The following is a 21,328-nucleotide window of genomic DNA, read 5'->3' as shown; positions in this document are numbered from 1 at the left end:
CCTGCGACCGTCGCGCAGAATTACTCCACGGAGTTATATATAAATAATAATAATATATATACTATATAATGGAGGGGATTTTCATTGCACGTGCGCCGAAAATCCGACTGTGGATTCCTTGCGTCCACCGTGCGCAGATAATCCACTATCGGAAGTTCTGCGCAGGGGTCGCAGAAGCTCCACTGGTGGATCATGTACATACATGTTTTGCCTTATTTATTAGCATTTCTCTCAGTTTACAGTAGCATTTTGAAGAAAGAGGAAAAAAGTAGAAAAAAACCCTATCTATGGAAGATATGACCTTAATGTTCCACACAGGGAGTGTGAATTTCAAATGGAGCTACCTGAAAGAGTGGCTCAATTTGAAATCTGCAAATTTCATTCGAAATTAGCATAGCAACAATAAAATGATACTAATAATGTTTGTCTTTGTTTTCATTTGGACAATCCAACAGCTTGCCTGGAGGGTGAATTCTTTTGCACCAGTGGAGAATGTATTCCAGATACATTTGTGTGTGATATCTACATGGACTGTGAAGATGGCAGTGATGAAATAGATTGTAAGTTGTGTAATATTTTTTGAATCAACTTAAAATGTTAAGTTCTTACGTTCCATTGATGCATCTATTCCTTATTATTTGTGTATTTGTATGATTGAATATGTAAGGCCCCCGCAAAAAAACAGGTAGCAGGTAAAAAAAGTCAAATGCGAAATGTATTTATGATCCCCTTTCAACCTGCAGATTAAAAAAGTATTAAAAAATGTGTGATGTTTTCTCCAGTAGTTTTTCACTAAGCTCATTTGTTGTGTGATGTGTAAATGTTTACTCCAGTAGTGTTTTGTATTATTATTAAAAGTGAAAAAAAATAATCTAAATGCGCAAAAATGCCGTCAAAAACAAAATGCGCGCGCTACAGGAAACAAGCTTGTTGTTTTTTTGGCCTAATAGGCATTAACCAAGTATTGAAAATAGCACTTTAAATTAATTGTGATACTGCACATAGAAGCATTGTAAATCACTTCTAGGCTCAACTGTATCAGTCGTATTATTATGTGTATGTATTAATATTTCAACATAGGTCAAACAAAAAATGCCATTGGGAGGTAGTGGCCATAAATCGATATTATATTAACACAATTGCCCAAATGAAGAAATCTTCTGGTTACAACAAAATTATGGAAGTAACTGTTACAGTTTTGTGATTGTATCTAAGTGTTTGTTTCAGCATAATTCTTAGTAGAGAAAACTATCATATTAAAGCCTTAATAAACGATTTCCGTCAAATTTTAATTTTGTTATTCTTTAATCAAAATGTTGAAATAATATTAGCAATAACTGCCTGGAAGGGTTGCTGTCCATTTTAAGTTGAAACAAGAAGGTAAAGTGAAAGAAACCCCACTGGTTATTTTGGCCATTTAACATGCAGTTCTATGGGAGGTCATATTATCATAATTTTTTTAATTATGATAATATGTCGAACTTTGCTCTGTTGACCTACAAAGACAACAAATTTGGCCAATTCCATTTCATATTATAAGATCTTACATTAAGGCTTAACAAGTGAATATTCATACATGTTGGTAATCAATCAGTAACTTTAGCAAGAAAAGACAATTTAGATTTTGACTCGCTATCTTGAAATAAAGATACACATTCCCACCAGTGATATTGGATGCAGTTATCTTCATGCTAGATCAGATATAACATTTGGTTGAATGTGAAAGACTGTGTTGTTAAGACAAAAAGTTACTAAACCACACACAATTTTTGTTCATTATGCCTTTCAGGTCCATGTGATAACCCTGCTGAATTCCGCTGTACAAATCAACGCTGTATAAATGAATTGTTTCGCTGCAATGGGGCCAACAATTGTGGCGATAATAGTGATGAAGAAGAATGTAAGTGCAATTGAAATGCCTGCTTTTGCCTTGACTGTTTGTGCCCAAAGTCTAACACTTAGATGCATTTAATGGTGATTAACTCTCTCCACGCGGGTGTCGACGGGAGACAACAAGTTTCAAAATTTTGTTAAAAATTTTAAAAATTTCATAATTGTAAATTTTTATGACCATATTTGGAATCAGTATGAAGAATACATTAAAATGAATACAAACAAGCCTAGGATTGGTCCAGTGGTTCTAAAGATAGCTCTTGATATTTTGAGAAAATATATCAAAATTTGGACTTTTTATGTTGAAGCCTATGGCTAGCACGCAACATAATTGAGCCTTACTGTCATACAGATAAAATTACACAAATATGCTGCAAATAAATGGTAGAAGCTAGCTTATGCAGATATTTTATAAGAAAAAGTAATAAACAAATTCAAATTGAAACTTTTAATTTTCAGAGCAAATAGAAAATAATATGCTTCATGTTTTTCAGTGAAAAACAGTGATAAAATAAGTAAAATGTTGAACAGTTTCCCACTGTAATTGTGGAAAGGGTGTGCAGCTCTAACCCAGAAAGACTTTTTCTGCTGAAGACTGAAAGTTTCATTGGCAAGGTTGGTTTATCCATCATAAGATAGTTATGTCTGGTTTATCAGATTTAATTTTAATCGCTAGTTTCAACTTACCCAGATGAAATAGTCTACTGAAATGATTTCAGTAAAGGTGTGTTTAGACGGTAGCCTACTTTTAAATGAAACTTACAAGTGAGCCAGCAATTAAATTATGCTACAAGCAAGTGTGTGTCCACACGGGACTTACTTGTGGTAAGTGTTCTATATAACTCATATATTAATATTCATATATCAAAGTAAAAAAATTAATGGAGATACACGGAGCTGTTTTGCATTACTGCAGTTTCTTTAATCGTCAGATGCAAATAATAAAATTACAAATACAAAATACAAAAGAATTACATTGATGCACTTTGCGTAAAAAAATGTGTTTGCGTGCGTGTATAAAATGTACGCACACAGTGACGCGTAAACGTTAGTGTCGTGCTGCGACCTACATGACAAGATTTTCATCAAATGTGCGCGTGGAAAATATATAAAAAAATTAAATTAATATTTATTTAATGTTGGGTTAAAAGTATTAATCAAATGATTTTCAATGTTCAGACGTTTTGCTTTGTCATCATTTGGAACTTTATATAAAGGCACAACAGAGAATTTGGGTATTCCTTTTGTTTTTTTCGTGCGCTCGTCAATATGTTCACTCAGTTTGATTTGGCGAGTGCTTGGATTATTTTTTAACTTTGATATATATAATTCCAGTGTTGAAGATTTACTTACCTTGAACTTTTAATATTCATATATATTCATATAATATTTAAATAAGCAATACATATTCATTAGGAGCATCTAAATACACTTAATAATATATATTGAGGTATATAGAACACTTACCTTACTTGTAAGCCAACTCAAAAGTAAGAGAGACCTTCACTTGTAAATTATGCCATGATTATGCACAATCAGAATAGGATTGGGTCATCAAGGTCATGCTTACAAGTGAGTTTACATGCAAGTCTTGTTCACATTGGCCTTACATTTGAATGTAGCTCGTTACATGTAAGATATCTTACATGTTAAATCGTCACTTGTAAATTGCATGTAGCTACATGCGAGTGCATTTAGACGGGCACTACTTGCAAGTTTACATTCGAATGTAGTTACAAGCAACCTTACAAGCGATCGTCTAAACAAGCCTTAAATCACTGAATACTTGAACATACCCTCTTAATAGAGAGTAAGACTACATTGTTTGAAATATTCCAATAGTAACATGTTTAGACCAACATTTTTAGAACTATTTGTAGCATAATATCAAAGTATAGGTGGTTCTGATTAATTTTGTGGAGTTAACTTTTATTAAATACCCATATATGTGAGTACTTTTATGAATTTAAATAATATTACAGTTTCTGGCAGAAAAGAACACCAGTTGTTTACATTTTGAGAGCGTAAACACAGAAGTGGGGTTCTGATTGGCTGATTCATGTGACAATCATAACAACAGACCGATAATCTGATTGGCTGATTACGCTGATCAATGAAGATCAGCATTCTTGAAGGGAAGATGAAGCTCCGCATATGTCGCTCATTAAGGGGGTGCTCATGTCAATCTGAGCAAGGGACTGCCATTCTTCTCTGAAGTGTAAAAGATCTTTGTTTTTGTCTAATCAGGCTTAACTGTTGTTGACACCACAATGACATCTGTTGAAGTAATGGTCCCAATGATCCCAGCTGCAAGCTCTTACATTCTGACTTTACAAGGACCAGATGGAGAACCTCAAATGGTTATGTTTACATCAGATGACCTGATTAATGGCATGCTAGTGCACACTTTTGAAGATTTAATATCAGGAGAGATGTATACAGTAGATTTGGAAGTCATTGATGATGATGGCAATAGGATAGCAGTGACAAGTGAGAGTGTCATTTTACCAGGTATGTTTATTGGAAAGTCATAGTGTGCACATTTTGCTACAAATGGAGGGATTTGAATGTGTTTGGCACTTCCTGGTGTTTTTGTCTTCATTCAATTATGATTTTTGCATTACTGTTACACATAGCTATAGTGAAACATTATCTCACTCCAATGATCTTGATCTCTCGGATTGTTCATTATAAGATATAAAAATATTTGTCTTAAAAGGGCATTTCGTGATCCACAGCCCCATCCCCCCACTTTTCTCAAAAAAGTTTGAGATTTTTATACCACTGGAATACTCTGGCTACATAATGTTTATGTGCCAAAAATTTCTTGCAGATTAATTCGTTTAGAAAAAATATCGTCAAATTTGAATCATGTTCTGGTATACCAGAACGAAATTACAACAGTGGCCTATGGAGCAGTGTAATACACATAATCATGCATAACTCGCATACACAAAATTGGAATCAACTGAAATTTTGGGAATAAGCTTTTTTCGTGGATATCTACTGGAAAATGTCATAAAAAGAGGGTGCTAGGATCACAAAATACTCCTTTAACAGTTTTAATCTGGTTTAAAAGTGTTTATTTAAATAGTTTGAAATGTTGTTCCCTCACCCCTTTCATCATCTGCAGATGTAAGCGCCTCACCATTACTTAATATGTATGTATGCTATAATACTAATATTATTTGAATTCTTGTTAAATATCATTTCAGTTCCTACTACTGTACTACCAACAACAACTGACAGTAAGTAATATAGCAAAAACAACTCCATACAATTAATCTTTCTTATCTAGTCATATTCTCATGTCATGCCACCTTTATATATTTATACCAACATAATATACCACATAAATCCTTAACAATGATCCATGTCAGTGTATACTTATGATCCCTGATCTACCAACCATGTATTCATCCAAAGACTTATGCAAACCAGATCAAGTCACTAAGTTCATTATGATGCCAATTTTAATGCCAATATAGTTGCTTTATGCTACCTTAATAAGTTTATGACATCCATTAGCCAATTCCCATAATATGACTTAAACCACTAAAACCTGTCAGTTTGTAGTTATTAGTCCTCGTCATTTCAACCAGGAATAACTATGTCATTAACGTTAAAATGTCATATATAAACCTTAACACCATTTCAGTTCCTACCACTGTACTACCAACAACAACTGGCAGTAAGTAATATAGCTAAAACTACCAACAAGGTCTATAACAATTAATACTATAGGCCTACATATTAAACTCTTGTCCTATTCCCATGCCTTAATATCGCCTTAATATATTTATACCAACGTAATACCAGATAAATCCTTAACAATTAAACCATGTCAGTTTATACTTATGATCCCTGATTTCTAATCATGTATTGACCCACAGACTTATACAAACCAGATCAAGTCACTAAGTTCATAAGTTGTGATGCCAGTTTTAATACCAATATAGTTCCAAGCTTTATGTTATATTCCCTCCCTTAGCAGATTAACATAATTTGATTCTAACCACTAAAACTTGTCAGTTTGTATTTATTAGCCCTCGTCATTTCAACCAGGAATTAACCATGTCATTAACATTAAAATGTCATATAAACCTTAACACCATTTCAGTTCCTACCACTGTACTACCAACAACAACTGACAGTAAGTGAATTATAAAATCCCAAACAAGTCTATAACAATTAATACTATTGTCTAAAATTTGTACGACACATCTGTCTACATTGTTAAGATATAATCTAGTCCTATTCACATGTCATAATGCTGCCTTAATATAATTTGTACCAAGATGATACCAATTAAATCCTTAACAATATTAAACCATGTCAATTTATACTTAATGAGCCCTGATATTCCAACCATGTAGTGACCCACTGATTTATGTAAAAACCAGATCAAGTCACTAAGTTAATTGTGATTCCAATTCTAATGCCAATAGTTCCAAGCTTTATGCTACCTTAATAAGTTAATTACCTCCCTTAGCCAATTAACATAATCATTAAAACCTGACAATTTGTATATATCATAGTCCTCATTATTTTAACCATGAATTAATTATGCCATTAATGTAAAACATGTCATTTCAACAGATAAAGCTTTCATAATTCATAAAACCCTTAATACTACATAGTTCATACATAGTTCCAAACTCATGATTTGCAGATCCATGCCCTTATTGCTTGTGTACCTCAAACACCAAGTCATACTGTAAAAGTGGTTATTTTTACATAGTTATTTTTGCATTTTGAGTTTTTAGAAATTTAAAAAGTTGTTTATTTCATGAAATTCAAATCAGTTTAAATTTTAAATGTGAAAGATGTAAATTTTGTGTGTTGCTATTTTTGCATCTGTGTGCCCACTCGTTATTTTACAAAAATTAAACTCACACAAAAATAATCACTTTTACAGTTGTAGAAAGTAGCTTAGTAGGAATTATCCTTAAAATTTTTATCCAGAACATAATCAAGCATGATGTAAGCTTCTATGCATATATGCATACAGTGTTAGAAATAAGCCAACATGTGCCCTTAAGTCTGAAAATCTATGGGCCCTCATCAGTTTGTACAGGCCCCAAACTCAATTGTAAAATTAACACGTAATGCACGGTTTCAAGATTTTAATGTTACACTGGTCCATATTTTGTGACACTTTCTAAGACTTGCAAGTCAGCAATAGGAAATGCCAAATGGATTGAAATGATTAATGTTGAAGGCAGTATGCAGTATTGAGTCTGTCTTGATGACGTTTGCAACAAAATTTTACGGGCCCTGCCAGTGAATCGGCAGGCCCACAATGATTTTCATGAGCTTTTGGCCCAAAGGCATACCTTATTCTGATGCTGTATGCATTCATACATCAATGCCCAATAGAAGACAGGGCCTACTCATTAAATTTGGTGAGATATTACCCGCCTTGCTTGTCATGTTCTGAATGAAAGTAGTAGAATAGAAAACCATGCTATATATTAGTTTTTTGTTTCCAACTGCCGCATCCATCCATGCAGAATCAACCACATTCCAAATAGTTACTACTGATGAATCAACAACTGTAGCTGCAGGGCCTTCAGAGACTACAGAGACTTCTTCATTAGGTGAATAATAACTAGGCAGTGTGAAGCAAATACTTACATACTAACTGCACATAAACTGTCTTAAATTGAAATTAACTGCACATATTATGCACATTGTCATGTATATTAACACTTTTCATATTACTAAAACTGTATTTTGCACATCAAACTGTCTTAAATTGTAACTAACTGCACATTATATTTTGCACATTATCAAACTCTCTGCAATTGTAACTAACTGCACATTATGTTTTGCACATCAAACTGAAAATGAAACTAACTGCACATTATATTTTGCACATCAAACTGTCTTAAATTGAAAATAACTGCACATTACATTTTGCACATTATCAAACTGTCTGCAATTCGTCGGTCGCAACACATAGTGGCGTACGTGAAGGACAAAAAACGTTTCCAATCAAAACGTTTTTGATGGATGTGCTACTAGTAACAGAGTCGGTACTTCTCCACTGTTATCTCTCAGTGGCCCGATTCCATTTGTAATTGAAGTTTAAGGTTCAAACTATTAAACTGTATCTTTAATAGTTAACAAGTAATAACTATTATAGGATAATAGCTAGCTCTAAACCTTTACGTCACTATGTGAAACGGAAAATTTTGAAAATCACTCTACGCCACTATGTGTTGCGATCGACGAATTGTAACTAACTGCACATTTATATTTTGCACATTATCAAACTGTCTGCAATTGTAACTAACTGCACATTATGTTTTTGCACATCAAACAGTCTGAAATTGAAACTAACTGCACATTTATATTTTGCACATTATCAAACTGTCTGCAATTGTAACTAACTGCACATTTATATTTTGCACATTATCAAACTGTCTGCAATTGTAACTAACTGCACATTATATTTTGCACATCAAACAGTCTGCAATTGTAACTAACTGCACATTACATTTTGCATATTATCAAACTGTCTGCAATTGTAACTAACTGCACATTACATTTTGCATATTATCAAACTGTCTGTAAATGATACGTAACTGCATATTATATTTTGCACATCAAACTGTCGTAAATGGAAACTAACTGCACATTGTATATATTTTGCACATTATACAAAGTCATGTGTATTCATATTTTCCATCATCAAAACGGTCGGAAATTGAATGGTATTGTTATCTTTCAATTTCCATTTTAATTCATTCAAATTAAGTTAATTTGTTTGTTTTCATGCCTGCATCTGTACAGTTTACTTGTCAAATTATATGAAACACAGAGGAATTACTTTGTATTCAATATTTTTGTTTATCTGGTAATATAATAAGTAAAGAGTTCATAACAATGGACCTGTCCAAAAGCATTCAGAACTAACAAATCTTGCAGGTTGAAATCTTGTGATTCTATCTTTTTCCTTCTGCTTATTTGGATGCTAGTACATTCTTTAGAATCTCAAAAGAAAAATGTTTCAATTAATAATACATGCTGAAAATAATTGATTTGAAACATGTTGCATGCTTTTGCCGATTGCACACTATTTGTAAGGTGTGAATACTGTCAAGTTTTTATAAAAAGGTAATCTCAGACTTGTAACAAAATTGTTTTCTGTGGGGAAAAATTACCATGCACAATTATCCTTAAATTGTAACTCAGTTTTTGGTGTGGTGTCTTCTTGTTGATCTTTGATTCACCTCAAGTTTGGTAGTGTAGTTGCATATATTGCTGGTTGCAGTATCAAGTTAATCGTGCATAGCGTACACGCTTCTTTACGGTTGGTATAACCATCAAATTACATTGACATCACTACCTAACTTGAGGTGAACCACAGTAAATAATATTTGGTGTTAATATCCTTTTCATATTATCTAAATATTATACCTGCATGGTAAGTATGAAATGTTCAGATTAGTTACCTAGTTAATGGAAAGGGTTGTACCAACAAATGTATATGAATGATGCAGATGTGTATAATTTATGTTGATATTCCTGGCTTATTATGCACCATTGGTATAAAGAGCTTGCACTACACTGCAAGGAGCTACAGTCAAATACTGGTGAATATTTTCTGGTCATGACTACATCCAGTGTGTCAAGTGTGTCTGCAGCAGTCAATTATATTTTAATATTTAAAAATATTATATTAAGGCCTTAAGGGCTGGGGTATGAACGTTTGGACAGTATTTATTTTGGGACATTAGAGCACATCAGACATATCGAATTGCATTCTGAATACGAAGAATGTCATTCTGATATCAAATTTTGGTTTTTGAAATTCGCAATTTAATACACATTTTATGGCAAATCATTAAAATTGATATTTTTGATATTTAACAGTACTCGGTAAACTTTATAAATCTGATGATTTATACTTAACGTATGTAGGTGGGATGAAATGTCGACGATCAATTGAAAATTTTGACCTTTCGTATTGAAGATATGGATTTTTTTCCTAAAACACACAAAAAAATTAGGTCTTTTTGGGGAAAAAATCTATATCTTCAATATGAAAGGTCAAAATTTTCAATTGACCGTCGGCTTTTCCTCCCTGCTACATACACTTTAAGAATATATCATAAGATTTATATAATTTACTTCGAGGACTGTTATATATCAAAATTTGAAAAATATCAAATTTTTATAATTTGTCATAAAATTTGTATTATATTGTGATTTTCAAAAATGAAAATTATTTGATATCAGAAAGACATGCTTCAGATTCAGAATGCAATTCGATAGGTCTGAGGTGCTCTCATGTCCCACAAAAAATACTGTTGAAACGCAATAAACGCTCATTTTAGATCCCTTAATGTACGATCTTTTCAAATTTGTAGATTTTTATTTTTTTCTTCCAAAATGATAAAATAGTTAATATGTAATCATTATGAAAGTTCCCAATACATTTGGACACAAAAAACATTGGAAATTTGCAAAGAAAGAACATCATAAACTTCACCTCTATCACTCGAAATATCTCGCACTTTTTGGATTTAGGACGGCGAGTATGGCCTCAGAGTTAGTCTCCTAGCAGCCAGTTTGGTTACGCTCACTGCACGTGTGGAGGGAGCATAACCAAACTGGTTTCGTAGGAGACTACGATTTGCGAGTCATTCCGACATATTATAATCTGAAAAATTATGATAATATGTCGGACCAACAGAAAATCATCCTGTTTTACTACAAATAGGGCGAATTTGATAGTTTGCTCATAGATTTAAGTTGGAACATGTGTAAGTACCGTATTCATTCCAATAAGCGCTCAGGGCTTGGTTTACCTAATTTTAACCTAACAGGCGTTTATTAGAGACAAATTTATGTACGTTATAAAAGGGTCCTGAGACGTTCTAGTAGCTTTAAATATATTATTATCTATTTTGTTAATGTTAAAGTAACGTCTATCCGTCACTTTAACATTAATGGTACCCTTTTTCCTTTAGCAAATTAAAAATACCCTGGGTGGGCGCTTATTGGGGCATGGGCGCTTATTGGAACGAATACGGTATTACAAATATGCCAAAAAATTCAGTTTTGAAAAAAATAAATGTATATTCTGAAAAAAGGTCGTACATTAAGGCTTTAAGACAATTGGTTGGCACTTGGTAGAAAATGGGATGCTTTGAAGGGTGTTATGAAGGTATTAAACAAGACTTGGTACATTTGTAGAATCAGTTTGTTCTTAAAATGCAGTTTAAAACTCTGGATATGGTGTTTATCATCAGTTACATATCCAGGAGTCAGTTTCCCAAGGTCTTTGGAAGAAAAAGAGTTCTGATGAAAATCGTACACTGTTAACATGATAAATTTTGTTCACTCTTCATTTTACCAATATTTCTGAGTCTAAATTAGGAAATCTGCTAGCTGCTTCAGTAAGTACTTTGGGTGCCTGACCTTTATATTATTCTGTTCACTTTATTACTGCATTACCATTTAATCCATATGCTCCTTATAGAAGACATACCCTTAATTTTCCACATAGGGAGTGTAAATTTCAAATGGTGTTACCTGAATTGGTTGTCTCTATTTGAAATCTACACCCTCCGTGTGCTATGAAAGCTAATATGTGCACCGCATTAAATGATGATCATAAGCTTTCCAGTCATTCTTTGATGTTGTGATGTTTATATTCTCCTTATGTAATACTTTGCTACTGTGTTGATATTACAGGACCATGTGAGAGAGATGAATATCATTGTGGTGATGGTATTTGTATCAAAGAGGAATTTGTGTGTGATCTCTATTTTGATTGTATGGATGAAAGTGATGAAAGAAACTGTGAGTACAAATATCTTTCAAATTTAAGAAATAAAATGTTATGCTGTATTCTTTACACCCAAATAATGTGTCCCAGGCAATAAAAATGTAAATAATGGGTGAGGCTCAGCTGAACCCATTATTTAACCCGGAACCTAATGCACCACCTGAAAATCACCCATGCACTTTGTTATGCTCTCTCGGAAGTAAACTGTAAACTGTTCATGTTTTTGAAATATCACATACAATGTACTAGAATATGAACATCATGAATAGATCACTTGTTAACAAAATAGCTTGCAAAAAGGTGCAAATCTTGCATGATGCTATTTGCATGTAAATTGTAAACAGATTACCTATGTTGGAGGTAGTTTTATGAATTTAGAATTGTACCTTTAAATCTCTGTATATATTGATTAGCAGTAACTATTTGAAAAAAAGATGCAGGCTCTTTTTTGAGGAATATCTTAACATTGCATTTTTATTAAGCTTGAATAATGAAGTAACTAAGATGCTGATACATGTGTTTTGAGTACCTATATGCATCTTTTATTTGAGCATAAACAATTTAGCACTAACTTGCTGCCAAGTTGCATACATTTATTTTCTCTGCATTTTTTGTGTTGGCAATGTTGTTTTATAGCTGAAATTGATCAAATTTTAGCGAGCAAGAAAAGTTGCAGGAAGTATACAGAGTAGATTACAATTAATTTCATGTGAAAATATACATGGGAAATGTTTTTTTAAAGCATCAGAGAGTGGATTAATTTGATCACTGTATATCTTTTATTATGAAGGTCCATGTGAAGAGATGAATCATTTCCGATGTACAAATCTGAGATGTGTGCCTGATGACGTTCTATGCAATGGTGACAATGATTGTGGCGATTTGAGTGATGAGGGAGCAGTATGTAAGTATTATAAACCATCAGAGTTGACTTCCCACAAGGCAGTGGGTGATTACAGTTAAAATCCATACACCCCTTATGAATGATAAGACTTATTTGTATTCATCCACACAGGGGTGTGTATTTCAAATGGGGTTGCCTGAATGAGTTTGAAATCTACATCTTTTGTGTGGCAGATTAAGGTCATGTCTTCTATAAGGGTGTGGAAAAAAGAAGACCTGGAAGGCAAAGAACATCCTACTTGTCTTATGTGCAAAAACTGTTGGGGGATTTCGACAACTTTCTACTGCCAGATGCCATTGCCACTTTGGCTTCAGATTGTAGTACATGGAGAAACTTTGCAGTCGCCTGCTTCGCAGCCGAATGAAATGAAATGAATGAATGTATGCAGATGATACTACTCTTTTAGTAAGCTCATCTGACCCCACTGTTCTAGAAAATAATCTTAATGTAAATCTAAAGAAAATTGCTGACTGGTTTCAATCTAATCATTTAACTCTAAATACTAAGAAAACTAAGTTGATGTTGTTTGGAACAAGGCAAGCTTTAATTAATTATAAAAACATATCCCTCATTTACAAAAGTGAGAGCATTGAAAGAGTTGATAAGTATAAGTATTTAAGAGTTACATTTGATCCACATCCTTCTTGGGATGAGCATGTTAATTATCTTTCTTCTAATGTATCAAAACGTATTGGTGTTATTTGTAGAGTGAAAAAGTATCTTCCTGTTAGATCAGTTAAAACACTTGCCCAAGCCTTTGTCTTTCCTCATTTTGACTACTGCAGCTCTGTTTGGTCAAATTTTAGTGCTTGCCACAAAAATGAGCTTCAGATTCTGCAGAAGAGACTTGCATGTATTTTACTTTCTGCAGATGTAAGAACACCAGTGGACAAAATGATGAAAGACCTGGACTGGGTTAAACTTGATAGTAGGTGGGAGAATCAGTTACTAATTTTAGTTTTTAAATGTCTAAAAAACATTGCTCCACATTATTTGTCATCTCAATTTACCTTCACCTCCTCTACTCATTCTAAGAACACCCGAAGTCAATCACATAATAAATTGGTTCTTCCAAGGTGGAAATCATCTTCTGGGCAGAGAACATTTCATTATGGCCGTGTGTCCTGAACTTGCCACCCTTAGCGTTACATTACAAATATTATGAATTTTTACACCATTAGAGTTTCTAATTAGATTATCTCGACAATTATTGAACCTAAACTAGCAAAAGTATACATTTTCGGAAAGCTGAAGGCCTAAGCAATTCAAATATACTTATTTCAACTCATTATACAGGGTGACCTTCAAGTTATATAGGGTGGAATAAAACAGATTCAGATAAAAAATGGGTTACTTAATGCATTGCTTATTACCAACTTGCTGTAATAAACTGGAAGTAAACAACATTCATATGGTTAGAGGACAGGGGGAGCCTACTGACTTTGGAAGAAACCAAAATTACAGCTGTTTGGTGATCTTGGAATACAGGGTGTCCCAAAGTATGTTAGAATTTTTTACAATTCAACATATTTTGAACTGAAATATTTTACCCTTAACCCATACAGAAAAAATAAGTCCATATTTAGATTCCTCATCAATACTATACTTTGACTATGATGGGATAAGTAATTAAAATTTTACAGTAACTTTTAGATTTTGAAGACATCTGCATTACTCACTACAGTGTTTAATATGAAAACAGATAGTTTTGTGTGGAAAAGTTTGTATTTTCTAGTCTAAACCAATCATAAATGATTAAAAACAATTAGTAGAATTGTTTAGCTGTAAGGTCAGAGTCTTTTAGATGCTAAATATAGTTAAAATCCAATTTACAGCCTTTACAGAAGCAGATTATGCACTAAAAATATAAATCCCATAGAGTTTGTGTACCACATCCCCCACCTCCACATCCCCCACCTCCGCCACCCTGCCCATTCTGAATTCTATGAAGCACAGTGTCAGTATTAAAAAGGCTAAAGAATTTCATTTGACAGGATTGAAAGTGCATTTTATTTAGCAATAAAATGAGACTGCAAGCATGACAATAACTTCTTGCTTGGCAGAGATATCATCATTTAATTTGAGTTGACTTTGGAAAAACGTAACATTGCCACCTTTTTTTGGTGGTGAGTTCGGGACACACGGCCTTATAGAGCTGCCACTTCATGGAATAGACTTCCTTTTAATCGCTGTGCCAATTTAGATTCACTACGCTTGAATGATTTCAAGAATGCCTTATAATTTTGTATGTATTTAAGTTAATAAGGAACTTATTATAGCCCTCCTCATTAATTTGTTATTTTGAACTTGTTCTATATTTCCATGTTTGTATATTAATTTTTCATATTCTAATGTTGTTTGTATGTATGTTATCAGGGCTTCCAGGGAGACCAGTACTTTTGTAGTGATGGAATTTTCCTGAATAAATAACGAATAAATAATAATAAATAAATATATTCAAATTTAAGCCTGATGTGGCAATGAAGTTAGTGTGCATTTCATTAGGCACAGCTTCAAATTGCTAGTGTTCGCTCAAAGCGCTGGCATACACAAGCACACGCATAAAGACGCTGGATAGATGCTCATGCAAAATGGCTGCCTGGGTGCATTGACGTCACTGCCACAACAGGTTGGAAAATGGTATAGTCAATGTTATAAGAGTTGGTTGTCTGGACACTTGCAGCTACACACAATTGAATTAAGTTTTGATTTATCTACACTCCTGTTTTCTTCATTTTTACCTAGCCGAGGAAACCGGCTAGGTCTTGTAACGCTATCGGATCTTTCTTTCTTTTGTCTGGCAACAAATTTCAAATGCTCCTTCTCTTACATGTTACATCGTACAATGACCTCACTTGCACATATGCATCGGCTATATCCAGTGTCTATAGTGTGTTCACAAATTTGGGGTCAAAGGTCATTAAGGGGTCATTTCCTGTATAAAACCAAATATCTTCAAAATGCTTCTGCTTCCACAAATTACATGTGATGGTGACATGCTTAGGTCATGTGACTTGACTTTGGTCGGTGTCTATAGGGTGTTCACAGATAAGGGGTCAAAGGTCATTAACCCTAACCCTACCCCTGGTTTTTTGCTATTGGAAGGGAAAGAAGAAACGAAAAGGAGGGAAGATGAGGAGAAAAGTCACTTGGCACCCCAGGATTCGAGCCTGGGACCCCTCGCATGCCACGCAGAAGATCCCCAGCATGTAGCCACACAGGTGACGTTGGCCCGGCCAACGATTCCCTGGGTAAATATGACTTGGGCTGATTGCGTCATCAAGTCACATGGAATGCATGCACGCAGAGCGGTTTTAATAGTGAGCTTTAGTGAGACCTAGTTGGGTTAAGGTTAAAGGGGTCATTTCCAGTCTGAAAGCTAAATTACAAATTACATAGCAGAGTGTTGTCATTAGCACACATGCATTGCTACTGACCATAGTGTTTGGGGTGTCTACAGTTTTGGGGTCAAAGGTCATTAAGGGGTCGCTTCCGGTCAAAAACCAAAAATCATCAAATATGTTCATTTTTTTATATCTCAAAACGTAACCAGACCAGAGCTTCATATATGCATTAGTTTTACTCGATGTATGCACAGTATTTTTATTATTTTGGTCAAAGGTCATTTAGATGTCATTTCTGGTTTGAAGCTAAATAACTTCAAGAATTTTTATCTCCATAACTAAGCATAGTAGATTTTTTTAATTTAAACTAACAATGCATTTTCGCGGTGTGTATGAGGTTTTTTTTATATTGGGGTCAAGGTCATTAAGGAGATCAAAACGTCAAATTTGCAAAAAATGTTTAAAATTACGGAAAAGTAGCTGTATCTCAACCTATATGGAAGACGGATAAAGCCCCTACATGCTACAGTGATGCACCATTAATGGTGTGAGATGTCCATAACCTTTAAGACTGCCATTTCCAGCCCCGGCTAGGTCCAGATCTCCCAGATCTAGTTGTAATATTTTTTTAATGAAAGTGCTTTTAAGAAAAAATATACTCAACTTGAAATTTGAGACTTCTAGTCATATGTTTTAAACTATTTTTTAAATATAAAAAGGTGCCATACCAACAACTAAAGACATGGTCACTGAAGATATGGAAAAAGAAGCAACAACTGAATTACCAGGTTAGTGTTTTTATGGTTTAATGGAATAAACATTCTAATTTTACATGAAGTACTACTTGTTCTTCTTGATTTGCAAACAGCATGCAGCAGTGCCTTTCAGTTAAACATATTGATTATAAATGAGATAATTTAATGAATAATATTGCAGAAAGGGCGAATTGCTTGATACAGCTAAGTAAGCCCTGTATAAACTTAGACTCAAATTTGCCTAGGGGTGACAATTTAACACCCCAGCCCCTAATTTTATTTGGTACCACCTATTGAATTTTTTCAGAATTATTGTAAATTTAATGAATGAGACATTGTTATTATTTACATTTCAGCACCAGTTGAATTCACTCTTGGAGATGTGACATCTTCCACAATCAACGTGACAGTGATGGAAATTGCTGATGCCATCTCCTATGAATTAGTTTTAACTGACCCAGATGGTGGAGAAACAGTAGTTGATATTACACCAGAAGAATTTATGGATGGACAATTTACTTATATGTTTGACAATCTTGAACCAGAAACAGATTATGATATTGGCCTTAGATATACAAATGCTGATGAAGACACTATTGATGCAGAACCATTGATGGCAACAACTACAGGTAATGTAAATTCTGTGTGCTTGTTTATGTGCATGAATAACGTTTTCTTGTCCCTTTTTTTGTAGATATTCACAGATTTGCACATTCTTCATGCTTGTTTGTGTGCATGTATATTACACATTGCATGATCAAATTTTGGTCGCTTTGGTGTAGATATGCAGTTATGTTACAGATTTGTAATGTAATAGACAATTGAATATATGAATACAAAAGCCACCTAAGTCCATACTTTGGCCAAATTGAGTTAAGCATGGGAAATTGTTGCTATACATAGGTCTGTCATATGCATGAAAGAACAACTCAAATTCATTCTCTGTGTCTATTGGGCATGTGAAAAATAGCATGTATGAAAGAATCACCCAATTCCATGATTTGAGTCTTGTAACACATTGATTGAAATCCAGTATGTATAAAAGTCCACTTGTAACACATTCATTGCTAGAGAATGACTTTTGAACAAAAAATGGGTTTAATAAAGGAAAGTGTGTGGTTTATATTACATGGCAGAATGCTTATCAACATTATACATACCTGTGTGCTTTATTTTGTATTATCTTACTAGTGGTAATCTCATTCTAACATTGTTGTCTTTGTATATGATTCAAAAACCACCTAAGTCCAAAATTTAAAATGAACCCCACGAAGTCCCTGAAATGCTAATCGTCATACCTAATACAGGTTAATCCACTCATTTGCACGTAAAACTTACCATATTGACCAGGTAAATCTAACTGAAGGAATTAAAATGATACACGGGTTTTTCTCTCAAAATAACTTCGCATGGACTTAGGTGGCTTTTGTATTCATGTATTCAATTGATCACATTATCATTGATATTCTGTATTTTGACTTACAGTTGAGTGTGATGTAGGAGAATACACATGTGCTGATGGACTAGAATGTATTCCTGAAGCGTACCGCTGTGATTATGTTGCTGACTGTGATGACAACAGTGATGAAGTTGATGGCTGTGTGTGTGATCCAATGATTGAGTTTGAATGTGCCAGTGGAGGTTGTATCAATGGTACTTGGGCATGTGATGGTGAACCAGATTGTTTTGATGGCAGTGATGAAGTCAACTGTACTGAATGTTCTGAAGGAGCTTACCAGTGTGCAAATGGCAACTGTATTTCTGAAGAATGGAGATGTGATTATTTTGATGACTGTGGGGATAACAGTGATGAAGTTGATGGATGTGTATGTGATCCAATCATTGAATTCAATTGTACTGCTGGTGGATGCATCAATGGTACATGGGTTTGTGATGGTGAATCGGACTGCATTGATGGTAGTGATGAAGCAGCAGATTTATGTGGATACACAACTGAAACACCAACAACTGAAGACCTGATCACTGAACTATCAACTACTGAAGACATGGTCACTGAAGATATGGAAACAGAAGCAACAACTGAATTACCAGGTTAGTGTTTTTATGGTTTAATGGAATAAACATTCTAATTTTGCATGAAGTACTACTTGTTCTTCTTGATTTGCCAACAGCAGTGCCTTTCAGTTAAACATATTGATTATAAATGAGATAATTTAATGAATAATATTGCAGAAAGGGCAAATTGCTTGATACAGCTAAGTAAGCCCTGTATAAACTTAGACTCAAATTTGCCTAGGGGTGACAATTTAACACCCCAGCCCCTAATTTTATTTGGTACCACCTATTGAATTTTTTTTGAAAATTATTGTAAATTTAATGAATGAGACATTGTTATTATTTACATTTCAGCTCCAGTTGAATTCACTCTTGGAGATGTGACATCTTCCTCCATCAATGTGACAGTGATGGAAATTGCTGATGCCATCTCCTATGAATTAGTTTTAACTGACCCAGATGGTGGAGAAACAGTAGTTGATATTACACCAGAAGAATTTACGGATGGACAATTTACTTATATGTTTGACAATCTTGAACCTGAAACAGATTATGAAATTGGCCTTAGATATACAAATGCTGATGAAGACACTATTGATGCAGAACCATTGATGGCAACAACTACAGGTAATGTAAATTCTGTGTGCTTGTTTATGTGCATGAATAACGTTTTCTTGTCCCTTTTTTTGTAGATATTCACAGATTTGCACATTCTTCATGCTTGTTTGTGTGCATGTATATTACACATTGCATGATCAAATTTTGGTCGCTTTGGTGTAGATATGCAGTTATGTTACAGATTTGTAATGTAATAGACAATTGAATATATGAATACAAAAGCCACCTAAGTCCATACTTTGGCCAAATTGAGTTAAGCATGGGGAATTGTTGCTATACATAGGTCTGTCATATGCATGAAAGAACAACTCAAATTCATTCTCTGTGTCTATTGGGCATGTGAAAAATAGCATGTATGAAAGAATCACCCAATTCCATGATTTGAGTCTTGTAACACATTGATTGAAATCCAGTATGTATAAAAGTCCACTTGTAACACATTCATTGCTAGAGAATGACTTTTGAACAAAAAATGGGTTTAATAAAGGAAAGTGTGTGGTTTATATTACATGGCAGAATGCTTATCAACATTATACACATCCAATTTCTCACTGGATGTACTCTGGAGCTACTCCGGATTACCCCCAGGGCTACTCTGTAGCGGTGTACCGTAACGCGAGTCAAAAATCCGTGGACTACTCCTATCCGGTTTTCCACGGTGTACCTCCCGTGAGAGACAGACTATAGCGGAGTACCTCTAGAGGTACTCCGTGCAAATGCGTGATGATCTGTTGCCAGATTTAATGCTATTTTCTCAATTTAGCTTTATTGTATGCTTTTATTAGGATATATTAGGGATTTTTGTTCTTTCTTTCTTTCTTTCTTTCTTTCTTTTATTATTTTCAAATATATGTTAATAATATAATAATAGAAAATAATAAACAAGTAAATAGGCCTACATAAATACATGAACAAGTTCAGAAATAAGCAAGTAAGTAAAATTAATGATGTAAATAATTGACTAAATAAATTTATCAATAAATAAACAAGTAAATAAATAGGTAATTAAATTAACAAGTAAAAACTACACAAATAAGAAAGTAAATAAGTAAACATGTGCATTATTTAGGCCTAAAAAAAATGAATAGTAGGCCTACTCGTATAGGCCTAGGCCTATGTAAAATAATCAATAATAGAATAATAATGATTGTCATTAACTTGGTTGTTATTTAGCTTTTTAATTTGATTACCTGTTTGCTTGTTTTTTCATTTGTTTGAGTAGGCCTGCATTTTGTATGTTTTTAAGCATTTTTTCTTTGCATATTATACTTGAATGATTGGCCATTTTATAGCTAATATTTATTTTAGGACCCCACTTTTATTCAGTTATTTTTTACGCTTTTATTAAATTTATTATTAATTTTATATTTCTTTATTGTATTATATTTTACTTATTTACTATTTAATTGTTTAGTAAGTTATTTAAATATTTACTTTTTAATAAGTGACCAATCATTCAAGTATAATAAGCAAAAAAAAATGTTTAAAAAACAAACAAAATACGGCCTACTCAAACAAACGAAAAAACACATTTCAAACAGGTAAGTCAAAGTAAAAGATGAATAACAACCAAGTAAAAAAAAATGAAAACTGCGAATAACATCAATGAAAGATGAAAGACTAGTAGGGCCTAACCAAAACATGTAAAATATCAAAACTGTATTGCAAGTAGGCATATTATAGGCCTAGGCCTACGACTTGCAACAGTAAAATAATGTGGTGCAAAATGTTAGGAAAACGGCGTGAAAACAAGATATTCAAGAAGTATAAATTATGAACAAATTTTAACTGTGGGCCTAATAATAAACTTGGGTAATAAACAAACAACATGGGAAAGTAGAACCGCGAACCGCAGTATGCACACTTTCTTTAAAATACCCTGAGAAAAACAACGTCACGCAAACATCTCAAAAACTAAAAACATAACAAGAAACACAAAATTAAATAATGATTAAAAATGATTTTAAAAACAAATTGAGAAGAAGTTGTACTGTCG

At 33.6% G+C, this 21,328-nt stretch overlaps 1 protein-coding gene across 1 annotated transcript in view; it reads left to right on the top strand.

Annotated features, from left to right (window-relative positions):
• The window catches only part of LOC140147190 (uncharacterized), a 114,581-nt gene that overhangs the window by 50,543 nt on the left and 42,710 nt on the right, over positions 1-21,328 (top strand). The window contains exons 44-56 of the mRNA XM_072168970.1: positions 456-560; positions 1,790-1,900; positions 4,141-4,404; positions 5,109-5,141; positions 5,552-5,584; positions 6,014-6,046; positions 7,407-7,493; positions 11,602-11,709; positions 12,486-12,599; positions 16,663-16,731; positions 17,055-17,327; positions 18,184-18,750; positions 19,069-19,341. Of these exons, the coding sequence (XP_072025071.1) occupies positions 456-560; positions 1,790-1,900; positions 4,141-4,404; positions 5,109-5,141; positions 5,552-5,584; positions 6,014-6,046; positions 7,407-7,493; positions 11,602-11,709; positions 12,486-12,599; positions 16,663-16,731; positions 17,055-17,327; positions 18,184-18,750; positions 19,069-19,341 (2,070 nt within the window). The remainder of the gene's footprint in view (positions 1-455; positions 561-1,789; positions 1,901-4,140; positions 4,405-5,108; positions 5,142-5,551; positions 5,585-6,013; positions 6,047-7,406; positions 7,494-11,601; positions 11,710-12,485; positions 12,600-16,662; positions 16,732-17,054; positions 17,328-18,183; positions 18,751-19,068; positions 19,342-21,328) is intronic.

This window comes from Amphiura filiformis, chromosome 3 (assembly GCF_039555335.1).
Source record: "Amphiura filiformis chromosome 3, Afil_fr2py, whole genome shotgun sequence".
Taxonomy (NCBI): Eukaryota; Metazoa; Echinodermata; class Ophiuroidea; order Amphilepidida; family Amphiuridae; genus Amphiura; species Amphiura filiformis.
This window is presented reverse-complemented; position numbering and strand designations above follow the sequence as displayed.